Source organism: Phaethon aethereus, assembly GCF_964289735.1.
Source record: "Phaethon aethereus genome assembly, chromosome: 6".
In the NCBI taxonomy this organism is placed as follows: Eukaryota; Metazoa; Chordata; class Aves; order Phaethontiformes; family Phaethontidae; genus Phaethon; species Phaethon aethereus.
In genome coordinates this window covers 27,556,272-27,571,270 of record NC_138580.1, presented here as the reverse complement: position 1 = coordinate 27,571,270, position 14,999 = coordinate 27,556,272, and the positions used below count along the sequence as shown (strand labels likewise).

At 48.3% G+C, this 14,999-nt stretch overlaps 1 protein-coding gene across 1 annotated transcript; it reads right to left on the bottom strand.

The window, feature by feature from the left end:
- Positions 1 to 1,593: 1,593 nt before the first annotated feature.
- LOC309406399 (uncharacterized protein) lies at positions 1,594 to 2,306 on the bottom strand (the record flags this gene model as incomplete). Its single annotated transcript, XM_082001563.1, has 1 exon — positions 1,594 to 2,306. Exon 1 carries the CDS (start codon positions 2,194 to 2,196, stop codon positions 1,594 to 1,596), a length of 603 nt encoding a protein of 200 aa, XP_081857689.1. The 5' UTR covers positions 2,197 to 2,306.
- Positions 2,307 to 14,999: the final 12,693 nt, after the last annotated feature.

The following is a 14,999-nucleotide window of genomic DNA, read 5'->3' as shown; positions in this document are numbered from 1 at the left end:
AAATAGCTATACTTTAAAAGACTTCCGTGGAAGGGCCACAATGGATTTCACAACCATGCATTAACTATATTTGCATCTCTGTATTAGCAAAAGGGTAAACTCATGCTTTATTTCCTTATGTGTAAAATATGGAAATGGAGAGTAAAATAAGATTCCCATATTGTGAGAATAAACCCACAGAGATGCAAACACATTCTATGAAAGCATTGGGTGCCAGCTTTAACAGATAGTTACCAGAGCACAGGAATAAAACTGCAACCTTTGTGTTATTATTCACGATTTGTGACCATCTATTAGGTGTTCATGTTGTCAGTTTGCAGTTTTGTGTTATTCCTTAAGTTCTGTATGGGAATGGTAAGGATCACAGTGCCAGGGAAGGTTCTAGACAGAAATCCTGCAGATACAGAGAGAAGTGGCATTGCAGCATTAGGAAGACTTTCTCAGGGGCCTCTTTCCCCCCCTCCAGTCTCTGCCCTCCCTGCTCAAAAAATACTTCTAATAAAGCACTGAATTCATAACACTTATTTTTAAGGATATACTTTGCTAGACCAACAGGACACCAGATTTCAGGTAAAGTCTGCAAAATCTTCTCCCATTCTGGCATTCTGGAAGAACAGCCTGTCAGGTCTGAACTTCGTATTTTAGGGATACAGTATGATTTCAAGCCTCTAGCTGCCACCACCCCTTCCAAGGCACAGCCTGTAAAGATCTGAAGAAAACTACAGCGAGGACCCTGTAGCTAAAAAGCAACCCAATCTTCAGGTACAGGAGTAAGCTCAGCTCAGCCGCTTACTGGATCAAAAGATCACAAAAGGCACAGCTAATCTCAGAGGTAAATTTTTATCTTAATGTTGCTGCTCTCAAAAGGAGAGGGAAACCAGAGATATCAAGTAGGGGAAGTCTTGAAATGTCATTGTTAGCTACTGGAAAGGCAACTGTTAGCTTCTCCCCATAAACTCTGGCTCCAATGGCTGCTAGGATTGAATGGAGAAAAAGACAGGACAAAAGCAGCTGCTACTGCATGTAGCATTTACTTTTACATGACTAAGGATGAAGAAAAAGTAATGCCGTCAGCCTGTTCCAAACACCAAAGAAGTATTTTGTAACAGTAACAGAAGCACGGAATACATATACCACGTCTCAAGGATGGCGGGACACTGCAAGAGACTTGAATAAATCAAATTACTCTAAATTGTGCCATCACTTCTTACGACTCCTAAGCACAGTGACCATCGCCGCGTAAGTAGTGTTTCTTTAAATCTGCACCAAAACCGGGCAAGGCAACGGGGGGGGGCTTTAAACTGGAGCCCCTCGCTGAGAAACAGAGCCGCTTCCGAAGTAACACCGCCTTCCTTACCCTCATCTGCGTTCCTCCCTCGGTGGTTGAAAGTTTTCAGCCTCACTGAGGAGACACCACGGAGAGAAGAGGTGCCAAAAGCCAGCCCTTCTCTAGCCGTGCCTGCACGCGCTGCCGCTCCCCCGGGTCCCCTCGGCGGGGTACAGCCCCTCTACGGCCGGCGGGGGCTCGTTCCCGGGGAGGGCTCGCGGCAGCGCCGGCGGCAGACACGGCTCCAGAGCGCGCAGATGCCCACGCTAACACACGGGAGAGGACGCCGCCGAGATTTCCACCCCTCCGCGAAGTGGGAACTGCCCGACCCGCCACCCCGCGTCGGGGACCGTGGGGCCGCGGGCTCCGGCCCCGCACCCGCTGCGACCCGCCGGCGGGAGCGGGGCGGCGGGGGCAGGCTCGGCGGCAGCACCCACCTGCAGTCCTTCAGCCATATCGCGATCTTCTCGTTGGGAACGCTGTGGCCTTAAGGGCAGAGCAGGGGAGGAAAGCCGACAGTCAGTAACAGCCCGTCCGCCCGCCCCCGTTGCCGGCCCGCGGCGGTCCCGGGGGTCCCAGGGGCCCACGGGCTGCCACCCCGGCCCCGCCGCCCCCCCCACCCCGGCCCCCCGGCACTGACCTGTTCCTGCGGCCAGCGGCAGCTCTCCGCCGGCGAGATCCTCCTCCTCCTCTTCCTCCTCCTCCTCTTCTTCCTCCTCCTCCTCCTCCTCGCCGCGGGCCAGCGCCGCCGCCGCCGCTGCCGAGAAATCCTCCGCTTCCGACGCCTGCCAGGAGTCCCGGCTCTTGGCCCAGGCCTTCCTCTTCTGGGTCGCCCCTTGCCGTTCCTCCGCCGCCGCGGGCTCCTCCATCGGGACGGCGGCGCCGGCGGGGGCTTCACGCCGGGAGGCGAGCGCCAGAGAGAGACAGCCTGCCGGGGGAAGGGGAGGGGAGCCGTGCCGTCCGTCCGTCCGTCCGTCCGTCCGGGGGCCGCGGCCGGGCCGCCGGGGGGCGCGGGGCCGCAGTCCACGCAGCCCCGCGGGAGCGCCGCCGCCCCGCCCCGCGCTCGCACACACACACCCGCCCGCCACCACACCCCGGCCCGCCCCCAGACCCACTCTCCACCGCCCCCCGGGTTCCCCCGGGCGGCCGCTCACGGCCCCGGAGGTGCCAGCCGCGGCCCTGCCGCCGGCCGGGACGCAGCGGGGCTGGGCTGGGGTCGGCCCGGTGCCGCTGCCCGCGGGTACTCACATATCGTGCCGCGGGGAGGCGGCGGCGCCCGCCCGGGCTGCGGACGGCGGCGGCGGCGGCTCTGACTTCCTCATACCGCTGCGGGGAGAAAAGGCGGCGGCCACGTGACGGCCGCGGCGCCGGCGGCAGCTCGGCTCTGCCGGGGCGGGGGCGCGGGGCAGCGCGGGCCGGGGGGCGGCGGGGCCCGGGGAGGGCAGCCTGCGGCCCCGCGCGGGCGTGAAGGCCGGGCCCGACTGGGCTCGGCGGCGCTCCTGGGCGCGGCCCTGGATGTTCCCAAACCAAAGCAGAAGCAGAGCCGGCGGAGGGGTGTCTGTGACATTTTTTAACCGGGGGCACTGGAGCGCTGGAACGAGGGAAGGCGCAAGAAGAGAAGTCGCTTGGCTAGGCGCACGCAACGTCCCGTCGCGTTTTCAGGGGTGTGAAATCGGCTACAAGCCTCTGCTTGGGCACAGCGCTCTGCAGGGACACCGTCAGTACCGAACAAGGCCTGTTCACATCTCAGATGCGCTTGAGGCCTCTATCATCTGCGTCAGGGTATACGAAAGCAACCAAAATCGACAGAAAACCCAGCAAAAGACGGGTCCCCGTGCCCGGGAAGGAGGTGTGGCACAAAAGGCCGCTTTCGCTGACAGGAAGGGAGGGCTGTTTCGCGGACACCATCGCCTGCCTGCTCGCCGAGGGGCTGGCCAGGGCCCCTGCAGCGGAGCCCTGCGGCAGGCACCCTCCCTCGCCCGCAGCCCAGTCAGCCCCTGCGGGCACAGCGGGCCGGGCCGGGCCGGGCCGGGCCTGCCCTGGGGAGCAGGGCCCCACCGCTTCCCCGCGTGGGGTCACACTGTCACCTCCCTGCCACTGCTGAAGGAGCCCAGCGAGCTCACGGGCCGCCACGGCGCGTGGGAGAAACAAGCTTTTTAAAGAGGTCTTTTGCAGCATCCTTAGGAGAGGATGCTGAATTCCTGAGCACAAAGAGCAAAAAGGACCAGAGTCCGCTGGGGATTTAGGCACATGAGATACCTTTTGTTTAAAGGCAAATCTGCCTATGGAAGAACCAGGTTAATGGTGCTTAATAAATATTCTTTCATTTTCCAGCTTTATAGTACCAAAAAAAAAAAAAAGACTTAATGAGAGCAAAACATTCCTTCTTACTCCTAACCACTCCAACCCATCCACTACTTTACATGTATATATTCTTACTAAAAGTAATTTCTCATCATCATGAGCCATTTTCCTATACGCACTCTAATATTCTGAATGCATTGTATTGAATTTAAAACAGAAGAACAGTAAGCACAAAGAAAGTGTATTTGTATTTAATTTGTCTCTGAAAGTGTTCCTTGCCATACATGTTTGGGGATCGTATCTTTATATGCCAGTGTTCTTTAAAAAAGAGCAAACTACACTTGGATATTTCTCGTTGATCCTCAAAAAGATCGACGTTTTCACACGCTAGCTGGTTTTGCATAGGCTAATACAGAGCGCGTCCCGAGCCGCAGGGGTCCGAGGGGTGAGTCAGAGGGTCAGCACACGTCCCGCACCCTTCGCCGCAGCGTGCTGGGGCTTGGCCTTTGGCTGAAGTTCCTCACAGGTGTATTTACAGTACTGGAATCTTAAAATCTGATTTTTTGGGGCTTGTTGGCGAGAGCAAATATTTCTAAATACGCATAAATAGACGTACCTATTAAAAATGACTCTCTGAGGTGAAGCTGTTTGGCCGAGAGTGGCCAGAGAGGCCGGGGCGGGCGGAAGGGCCGGGAGAAGCCTAACCCCTGCCGCTGTTCCGCTGCCTCGCCGGGAGCACAACAGCTCCTGGGAAGCGACAGTTTCCTTGGCACAGCTAAGGGTGAACAGTTGCAAGCTAAAAGCAGCTACTGTCTGCCAGTGCCAATACATCCTTAAGGAGTTCTTAATCCACAAATTACTGACATTATTGTCCATAATTGCTTTTCTGTTGTGACAACACTTATTCAGAGGATGTTTGAAATGTAAACAGCAGCCAGCAGCTTTTTGCAGTGAAGTCCTGCCACACACGGCCCTGGACTCTCTCTTGCACCTTCATACCATCCCAGCAAGCGCCCTTTGACTCTATATGAATAAAGATTGCACACTCAGTTCCCGTATTGTCGGACTTTTTTCCTAGGGAAAATATCTGGCTTGTTATTTCTTTTAATACTTGTAACCAAAAAGTGGTTTTGTTCTGTAACAAACGCTTCTCTTTCTTCAGAATATAACTTGTTAGTCGTACTTCAAAGAAATAAATCCTCTTGAGTCATCTTGTCACTTAAATCAGACCAACTGCTTTTTTCCCATGTAATTTGGAACTATTCAAATAAAAAATGCATAGGGAGTAATTAGATAAGGGAGCAATTGTGATTTACACTACATTATAAATTCCTAAAGGAAGATTTATAACCACAGCACCATTCACAGTACTACCAGGCATCACAGTAAAAAACCACACATTTTAAGAATAATAATAAAAGAACTCTCACATTTGTCGTCTGAGTGTTGGCCTTGAATATATGTATATGTGCATATAAATACACCGACACACACAGAGATACAATTTAGCCCAAGGAACACCACTAAGTCACTGTCTTTTGTTCTTAAAAAAGCAAAAACCTTTGAAGAGGACTTAATTCAATTTTTGCCTGCAGAGGATTCTTTCAGATACAGGATTGTCTAAAAAAAGACATTCCTACATAATTCAGAGAGACATAAATGAGGTGCTTCCACCAGTTCCCTTGGGGAGTTGTTGCCATGCCTGGGTGCACTGCGAGGCGCACTTTCCTGCTACACTAGGGCTGAGCTTCCCCGTGCTTTTGAGCAGATCGTTCCCCTGCCAGATCTGTACGTCACGGGATCCCTCACTGCTCGGGAAGGATTATGCAATTTATCTGTATCCCTCCATATAATATGGAGGAATAAGGATAAGCCTCTGGAAGCCCACGAGGTATTTACAGACTACTTAGCTGGGCCCTTGGTAGCACGGCCAGAGCCTGCGCTTCTTCCTCTGCCGCCTCCCCAGGAGCTGCAGACATCCAGCGCCGGAGGAGGATGGGAGCAAACGGGATCAAGAGGTGCTGGTGAGGTCTGGACTGGCCAGTTCGGAAGCTGTTTCCTCTCCTTTCCAGCTCAGCAGAGGGCTAAGCCCACCCCGCCAGGACAGCCACCTCCAGCAGGACAACATGCTGTCAACCGGTCCCCAAAGCCCCATTGTACAGGTCTCACCATGGAGAGGACACTGTGCCCATGCGAGCGGGTAAGACATACAGAACACATGCAGCAGAACCTTCCAGGCAGGGTAATTCGGAATAGATTTACACCCCAAAATAAAAAAAAATAAATAAATACACAAACAAAAAAAAAACCCACCAAAAAACCCAAGCAAAACTCTCTATGTGCCTCCTGCCTTCTTTTGACGGAAGAAATGCGAGTGACTCACAGGCTGTAGTATTTAGAGAAGTGGTGCAATAAGACAAAAGGCTTCTGTTAGACTTTCACGTGGCACTGAGAACTGGTTCTTGACAAGGGGAGAAACTGCACGCTGCTGCCTAACGTAGGTCTGGTCCTGGGACAGGCAGCTCCAAGTCAGCGACATTTCGTGACCACAATTGGATTTCAGTCTTGTTGGCTCACCTTAGCAAGCATTTAACAAAAAATAGCAACAAAGCTATGATAAATACCGTGCAGTTATTTGCTTTGGCAGGGTCTGTGTTTAAGAGCAGGAGAATGCATGAGGAAACACACAACCCAGTGTCATGTACATCTTTAAAGTTTCCACAGCTCTGTTTTAGTAAATGCACTTCATTAAATTATGCAATTTCTTTCTGAGCCAAGATTATTTAAAAAAAAAAAAAAAAAGAAAGTCTACTGAGGCCTCTGTTATGCTACAGATGAAAAAGACAACCTGGCCAGACATGGGTAGTGTCTATTCCGTGTCCAGGGAAAGGGCCTGCCACTGCCTTTTGCAATATTTTATTTCGGATTGCCCACCGCAGGGATGGGCGGTTTGGTTTCCCGACTCCTCCGTAACGCATACTGCGTCTGCAAAGGAAATCAAAAGGCTGGAGGTCAGTCTTTGCAGAGCTCCAAGGTGATGGTGGTTGGGAAGGTGCTGCTGGCTCTTCATCAGGTTGCACCGGCAACTTCGTGGCGTCTCCAAATGTACCTCACCCTCCTGGTCCTTCTGTTCTAGTGATGGCAGGAGACCGACCAGCACCTCTTTCTCCCCCAGAGCATCTGTAGGCTTCTCCTCTCTGCCAGTGGAAATACCTCATATGTATTTTTGAGGGGTTCTTTGGGCCTTTTGAGAGCCTTGTGTCTCTCAGTGCTGACACTGACCATGCCAAGAATATCTGCCATTTTAGGCTTCTGAACGTTTCTCTTAACATACTTAAAGGAAACCTCACTTGTTTCATATCCTCACGGCTTGCAGGAACCAAACTGAGTAACTGGAATACTATATTGCTAAGGCAGAAGCGAGTGTCTCCTTGTATCCTATGAAATATATAAGCCAAGAGATAATAAATAATAAAAATTACGCCATGGAACAATAATCTTAAGCATTTCATATTTTTTCTAAATTTTCATTTTTAAAACTACAGATTTGAAGTGAAATGTTGCAGGTCAAAGGTAACGACATCTGCAGTGTCACTCAAGTATCTTTCTCCGTAAAGAAGAAAATCACATACTTGATTCGGAACCATCAACTGTTACCAGACAGATGTTCTCTCTCAAATATATGGAGTAGAAAGGATGGAAAATAACCTGGCAGTTTTACTCTAATAAATTAAAATGTTAGGACAACCTCTTTGGCTTTGCCAGTCATTTTGTTTATACATGAGTAATATGCACGACATTTCTATAAGGTAAGAAACAAATGCATTAGAACTCATGCAAAAAGACTTCCTTTTTGTAATAGTAGAGCACTTTAGGCTCTTTTCAAACCAAACGTTGTCCGTTTTATAAAGTGACTTGTATTTCTGGGACTTCTTGCAGCAGGAGGAAGGAGGAAAAAAGCCACTTCCGTCAGGGCGTTTACAAGAGCTATAGCATAGCAAGGGGAAGTTTCTGAAGGAAGAACCGGATATCTGTACTGAAGCGGATTACAGCTGCACCACCAAATCAGATGGAGGGAACTGAGGCCGAATATACATAAACGTGTGAAAACAAACACCATGGAGAAGACAAGAGAGTAAAAGTGGCTTTAAATCCTCCAAGATGTAAATGCACTTGATGTCACTGAATTATGCCAGTGGGTAGTTGTAATTTTTGAAGACATTAATATCTTTGCCAAGAGTGCGGGCTAAAGAAATAAATCACCAGATGCAGGAAATTAAGGTTGTGGTTCATTTTCATTTTAAAGCCGATTCTGTGAATTTTCTCATTCAGTGCTGTCTTTCTTTAATTTTAACAACTGTGTTCGTTCCCTTTCTGAACCTTATGTATGAACCTTCCCGTTCAGAACCTTATGCAAGGTTCTGAACCTGAACCTTGCAAGACTGTGGCACTGGGACCATGTCCATTTACACCTCTGTATCCTGTACTACGGGATTCTGTGCTCTATTTTTACAGTTAGAATATCCTATCCTTCACATTCAAAAGAACTCTGCTAGTATTTTGAGTCCTGTTTTGCTCTCACTGGGATCCCTGATAAAACTGTGTGTACTTAGAATAATTAAGCTTTTTAATATGCCTCGGGCTATGGAGTAGCTGTCACATTGTCCCCTGTCAAACAGTGATCTGCAGGAAGACAAAACAAGGGAACCCGGCACATCCAGGTCTGACCAACGTACCGTTTCCATCCAAATCCACTTAGAAGAGTCACTGGGTGGATTTTTTGCAATGAATCAGGGAAATAAAGTTTCATCAGCTCCAGAATGGAGGCAGTCAAGTTTCCTATGGATTTAGGTTTTGTGGTTGGATACTTTCGCTTCCACTAAGTCTTCCATCGCTGGAGTGTTTGTAATGCCTCTCTTTTCTCTGGATTGCCTATTGTCTGATAAAGAGTAATTTCACAGCGTGGCCGTTGCCACTCAGCTGTCCAGCTATCAATTCTGTCAAGCATACGGAAACATAACATCGTCGAGTCCTCGTCCCTCTCTAGGGTTGGGCTGAAAGTGGTGAGCGAGTTCAGAAACTATGACAAGAAGAAGAGAGGAAAATAATCTATACAATCTCTGTTTTCTTAGGAAATAAAGTTTAAAAAAAACCCCACCACCAAATATGAGCTTGAGAATCATTCCTCATCACAAAGTCTGCACAAAGGCTGCGTATGAGCAAGCCCAGAGGACATGTCCCTCGCTTGTCACCTGGAACTGAACAGCTCAGTGTGCATCAGAAGAAAATTCTCCGCAGAAAACAGCAAAATGGTCCCAAGCAAAACCACAGCTAAGATGGGCTAGGCAGTCTTGGCGTATTGACGTTATTTGCTATAAATCTCATTCACTCAGAGCTGAGACAGCAGTTCAAACAATGCAGCTCAGAAGGGCATTGGTATCAACGTGATCCTTGGCAGTGGGAGCACAGGAGGTGGGTAGGAAAGAGAACCTGAACGGAGCGGGGGGATCCAGGCGTTACAGCTCCTTTGAACTAACACTTGGCCAACAACGCGCTGTCAATTAATGACTGTTGCAGCAGGAAACAGAAGAAAATTTTATCTGTTTGAAAACTCAGTTTATAATCCCATTAAAACAAAGCTGGAATAAATTGAAGAAAATAATGTTTTTCTCTTTCAGTAAACATAAAGTAACTACTTCTGACCTTAGGGGTAGTCAAAGAATTGCGTAAAGGCCGGAATTCCTGCGTGAAGCTGCTTAAAGACAAAAAGGCACATCTGACTTCAAGAGCTCCTCCACACTGATCAATAAATTCTAAAGAAAGATTTATTTATACAGTTCAATAACTCCTTGATGAGTCACTACGCTATTTAAACCATTTTTCATGGACATTTAATAGTCAGATGGTATCATGCTAAAGAGGATTTTCCAGTCTAACAACTCCACCTTGTCGTATGTATTTTTAAATGTTTATAACTGTATACTGCAGTGTTTGGAGTACAGGGTATTTCTCTAGCTGACTGGTCAGAAGCTGGTCTGATCCAGTAGCAACCAACAGCCATTCCTGGCCTGCGATTCTTTGATGACTTATGTAAATTCGTTTGGTGTGGTCAACAGAAGTAGCTCCCACTAGGCAGAAGTCACAAAAGTCACACCAAGTCACCAGGGCGTCACATTTTCTGCTAATCGGGTACCTCATTATTGTCTACAGTCCAGGCTGACAAACCCTTTGTGCACAGAAGTCTCATTAACTTTAAACTTAGCCCCTTAAAAAGCATAGCAGGGACTGGTAGTTGTAAACATGACGCCAAAAATAAATGGGAGCAGAACCTACCCTGCCCAGAAAAATTATTCCATTACATGGAAGTTCAAGCCTTCTGGTGCTAAATTATCAGAGGGCTTTATCTGTTCAGCTCCCTTTAGATGCTAAATTAATGGTGCCTTTGGGAGCATTAATTATTTTGAAATAATTATTTTGAAACTCATGTGGTTGCAAGCCCTGAACTCTGCCAGCAATTTTCCCCATCCTTTTAATAGATTAAAATATTAACGATAAGTCCAAGTGCAGTGTCCAAATAAATAAACTCGTCTCTCTAAAATTATCTGTCAACCGGAGGAAAAGTTTCCTTCTTCGCCGTGCACCAGGAAGAGCCAACATCTGCGTGCTCCCTGTGAGGAGGCTGGTTAAACCCGCAGAGCTCGCTCTTCCTGCGGTTCCTATTTCCCGCTCCCCTGCGCTTCGCCAGCGCGCTCGCACCCGCCCCGGTACCCGCGCCTCTCTCCCAGCGCGCAGTCGCTCACTGCGGGAACGGTTCGATTACCACGGGTAGGAAATTGAGGGCAGCAGATGCGGAAGGGTGAGAAAAAACTGCCTTGCTAAAGATAAGGACCCTGCCTTTTGAGTAAATAAGTTAGGAGTTCATTTGATAAGGGGAGATACTACAGAACACACCAGCTAAAGGGTGAGAACGTGCCAGACTTTTACCAAGGCTCCCGTCATTGCTGTTAGAGCAGGACGCACCGGACTGCGGGGGTACACATGGTGCAAGTCCTTCTTTTCAACAGGCTTCCAACCTCACCCGGGGAAGGGACGGGTCGGTGCGCCTTGAATCGGGGCTTCCGGACGACAGCAAGAATTTGGTTTTCAAACACTGCTCGTACATCAGTGAGGCTTTACTAGCGTTAGAAAACATGAATTATGTTTTTAAAAAAAATGCATTATTAATGTTTAAAACTGTTTTGATGCTTCCATGAATGGAGGCAGCCGTTTCGTACGTGGAAACGTGCCATTTGTGTTCCTCCCTCCGGTGGCTGTAGGGACCAGATGTGTCGTACACTAATCTCTGGCGTGTACTGAGTGTCACTGCTGTCACGCTGACAGCTATCAATCCCGTGAGCTCATCTGTCCCTTTCCTGCCACGTGCACGCCCCTTTCAGAGCTTTTGACTCATGAAAAGCTTCGGGAGGGCTGTGCAACCTCCCGTCTTCCTACAGAAAACAGTGCTCTTCTCAAAACGCACGGGGACACGGCGAAGTGCCACACGTGCTGAAAGGGTGGGCCCGGGTGTCCCCTGAAGGCAGAGTGGGAGGCTGCGCTGGGGTCGTCTTCCCCAGCAGCGGAAGGAGCTTGCGCTGGAGCCCACCACAGCACTCCGCACTGCGGCCTCCTCGGAGGGCTGAGGTTTCCCCGGGGTAGGAACTGTCCCAGAGGGGTCAGAGGAAGGTGAGAAAGGGAAGAAAGGCTGGTAAGGCAGAACGCCTTCCTCTACCCACCACCCTCTGAAGCCCCCCAATACCACCCAGATGGTATGGCGATGCCATGGTGCTAGGTAACATTGTGATATCTTTTTTTGGTAGCAATATTAAGAAACATTTGAATGGTGCTGCCCATCACTGAAATACACCTAACACCACCAAAGATGCAGAGAAATGTCAGAGTGGGCTGACATTTGGAGCCACGTCAGTACCCTTTTAGACAACAGCACGTAAAGATCTGGACGTTTTTCTGCCCAGTCATTGGAGAAAGCCTGTTATCGGCGCACTGTCACAGCCAACAGCACGCGTTACGATCGAGTTCTCCGAGCTGGAGCTCCAGTACCCCAGTCTTTTGGATCCAGAAGCTTTAGTTTCACGAGATGGGTTTGTTGAGAATGCCCGGCTTACCGCGCAGGAAAACTGATCATTTTAATAGCTGTTACTGGGCATCTCAAAATCTACCCTTCACAGGAAGCAACGGCATCTCTAGTGAGCGCGAGCTCCAACACCTCCATCCCGCTGCCAGCTTTATCACCCACCCTTTCTGCGTGTTTTCCTGTGGATAAGATCACACAGAAAGTCTTATCTGTGAAACGTGGAGGTGGTTAACCTCGTGCAGCCAGCGGAGCACCAGCAAGGAGGCATGCTTCCTGTGGAGGGTGGTCTTGCTTCTATGCAGACAAATCGTGAAGGAAGAAAGACTGCCCCAATGTTTTCAGTTGTGGCATTCTTTGTTTTAATGATTACATGCAAAGGAATAATTATGCTGGCACTACTGAGCACAGCATAGGCTAGAAGCTTTTTATTTGCCAGTTATTGTTTGTATTATAAACGCTAAAGTGAAATGACGCAAGTGCCCTTTTTGTTGTCATATTGTTTGCTTTTGCTTTCCTTGGATCCAATCCAATGGTACCTTTACGCAGGCTCCTGTGTAATTAAGATAGCGTGCACAGCCTCTGAAAGGAAATCATTAAGAGCCTCTTGTGGAGAATGCACTGATTTCCACGTCTGTGCCTTTTAAGTGGGTATAGCTCACAGTCCATCGATTAACATCGTGATAGTCCAGGCATACTTCAAGTATTAATCCCATGTTAAGCTTCCAAAGCAGCTTTCAGCGGAAAAAGTTCAAGCCACTTCGTAGGCTATAACTAATTTGTTACAAGCATGAGTTTCTTGTTATTCCTAATTATAAGATGTTCCTTTCTCCCCCCCCCCCAAAAAAAAAAATTTTGGATTTATATTTTTTCCCCAGAAACATCTTGGAGTTGTTTAAAAAGTTCTAAAAAGTATAAGAAAACTAAAAAGCAGCTCTCCAAACTCTATTGGAGTAACTGGCAGATGCCTTGGCTAGAGAGGTTAAATCAAGGAATCAAAAGAAGCGGGTGTAGTTCTGGGGAAGAAACCTGGTGGCTTAACAACTGAACGAAGAGCATAAAGGAATATACAATTTTCCAGTTTAGTTGCTCACCTGCAGTCGCAAACACGAGGCATAAACTTTCCCATTGCCTATAAACAACCCCCTTTCATCGCTACAAACCCTCACGAGTCTCTGTGCGAGTGCCTCGGCGCGCCCCGGCCGCGGGTTGTCGCTGCCGTGAGGTCCCCGGGCGGCTGCGCGGCGTTACGCGCGCCCCCCCGCCCGCGGCGCGCCTGGGCCGCGGCCGCGTCCCCGCAGCCCCGGCTGCCGGGCGGCACCTCGCCACGGAGGCTGTTCCTCTCTTCTGGATGCGACGGGCCAGGCAAGAAAACGCTGTAAAACCAAACCACACCCGTGGGACAAGAGAGGGAAAAGCTCTGCTACTGTTGTGCTCACCTGCATTTGTCGGGATTTCAAGCCGAGGACTGATCTCCCTCATCTTCAAAACCTACCCAAAATTTAGTAGATTCCAGGGGAAATTTGACATCTAAAGCTGCTTACTTAAGTTAAAAAAAAAAAACAACCAACATATGCAGCTACTATATGCGTATTTATAGATGATCAATGTGCAACAGTAAAAAATGCTATTGAACAAGTATGTTCAATAATAATTCTTAAAGGTAAATTCTTAAACCTTCAACTTAAAACTAAGCAGTAAGTGTATTAAACCAGGAACTGCTTGACCCAACATGCTTTAGCTAAAATGGTAAAGTAATTATAAAACCTGATTAAACAAGGCTTCATTCCCACATGCGACTCCACCTTACTGCCTTGGCAAAGCCGTAAGCTGGTAACACCCTTTCGCTGGTTTTCACAAAGCACATTAGCAATTAAGAAAAGCAGAGTGGAGGCGTTTATGTTTATTTCCAACACGCTGATGGTGTTTAGGGAATCAGCACGCTCGGACAAAGCGGGGTGGTTCCAAAAAAACACTTGAATCGGGCTCCTGTTTTCTGTCTGACTTCAAAGGCAGAGTCAGTCCAGCGTGGAGGACCTGTGCCAGCCACAGCGCCAGAGCCCAAACCACCCTCCTCATCCTCTCCTGCCAGGAGAGAGCGGGTTCACTTCAGAAAAGGTCCTAGTAGCAAATTGCTGATAAGTATTACCACTGCAGAAGACAGTTAGAAAAGGAAATAAATTGCTCTAAATACAGATCACTATTTTTCACAATGTCCAACCTGCAGCCACTTAAAAGTATTGTGTGCATTAATGTGTATCCTAATACATCTGTTCTCGAAAACCAATGCTTTGATAGCAGCTACACTATGAACACATCCGTCTGCTGAGCTTAGTACTTGCTGGAAAATTAAATACTGAGCTTTGGACAACATGGGTTTCCAGTAGAGCTCCTATTCATCCCTAAGACTGTATGAGGTTTCAAAAACTATGATTAAGACAACTGAAATAGTTAAAAACTCTGTCCAAACAGACTTCAGCTGTACCATCAAGGGCCATCTGAACAATTTAATTTCAACTGTATTCCAACTTCTCACCCACTTTTGGAAAACAGCAAGCATTTCTTCCACCCTCATCCTTTGCAAACTTTCTATGCTGCTTCTATTTAAATGAAGAAGGAAGAATGCACAACTTTTTTTTTCAGACCAGTCAGAATATCCCAGACTCAGGAATTTGTCTTCATATAAAGCCACCACAGCTGTAGTGCGGTACCCAAGTTGTTTTGTTTTTTTTTTACCCTTTGCTAACACCTAGGAAATGAAGTGGAGAGGGGAGGTGAATGCCAGCATGCCTCTCTGCTAAACATCACAAAAATAAAGCATCAAATGATTTTTGCAAGAATATGTTAAATACAGCTAGATTCTTGACTCTCCTACTCTTTCTTGACTGCGTGAGTTTGCTATATGCATGGGATTTTAAAGCCGAGTTCCTTGTAATTCAGTATTTCCAAACAGTTTGCTGCGGGGAGAGCATTCTGCACCGTGCCAGGGGCTGCAGGGGCTGTCTTTACCAGTTTCCAAGGGACATTATTCCAAGGGACAAGCTGCCGAACGCGAGAGCTTCGTTGGGGGTGGTTGTAGCAATGTAAAGTGTACCAGGTGTCTTGATTTCTGCCATTACTTTGCTTTAAGAAAGACGAGGATTAAATCAATTAAAAATCAAACGTAAGTAATTTCTTCCAGATTTTCTAAATAAATGCAATAGGCCACATTCCTGCAGAGACGCTCATTCCCCAAAGAGA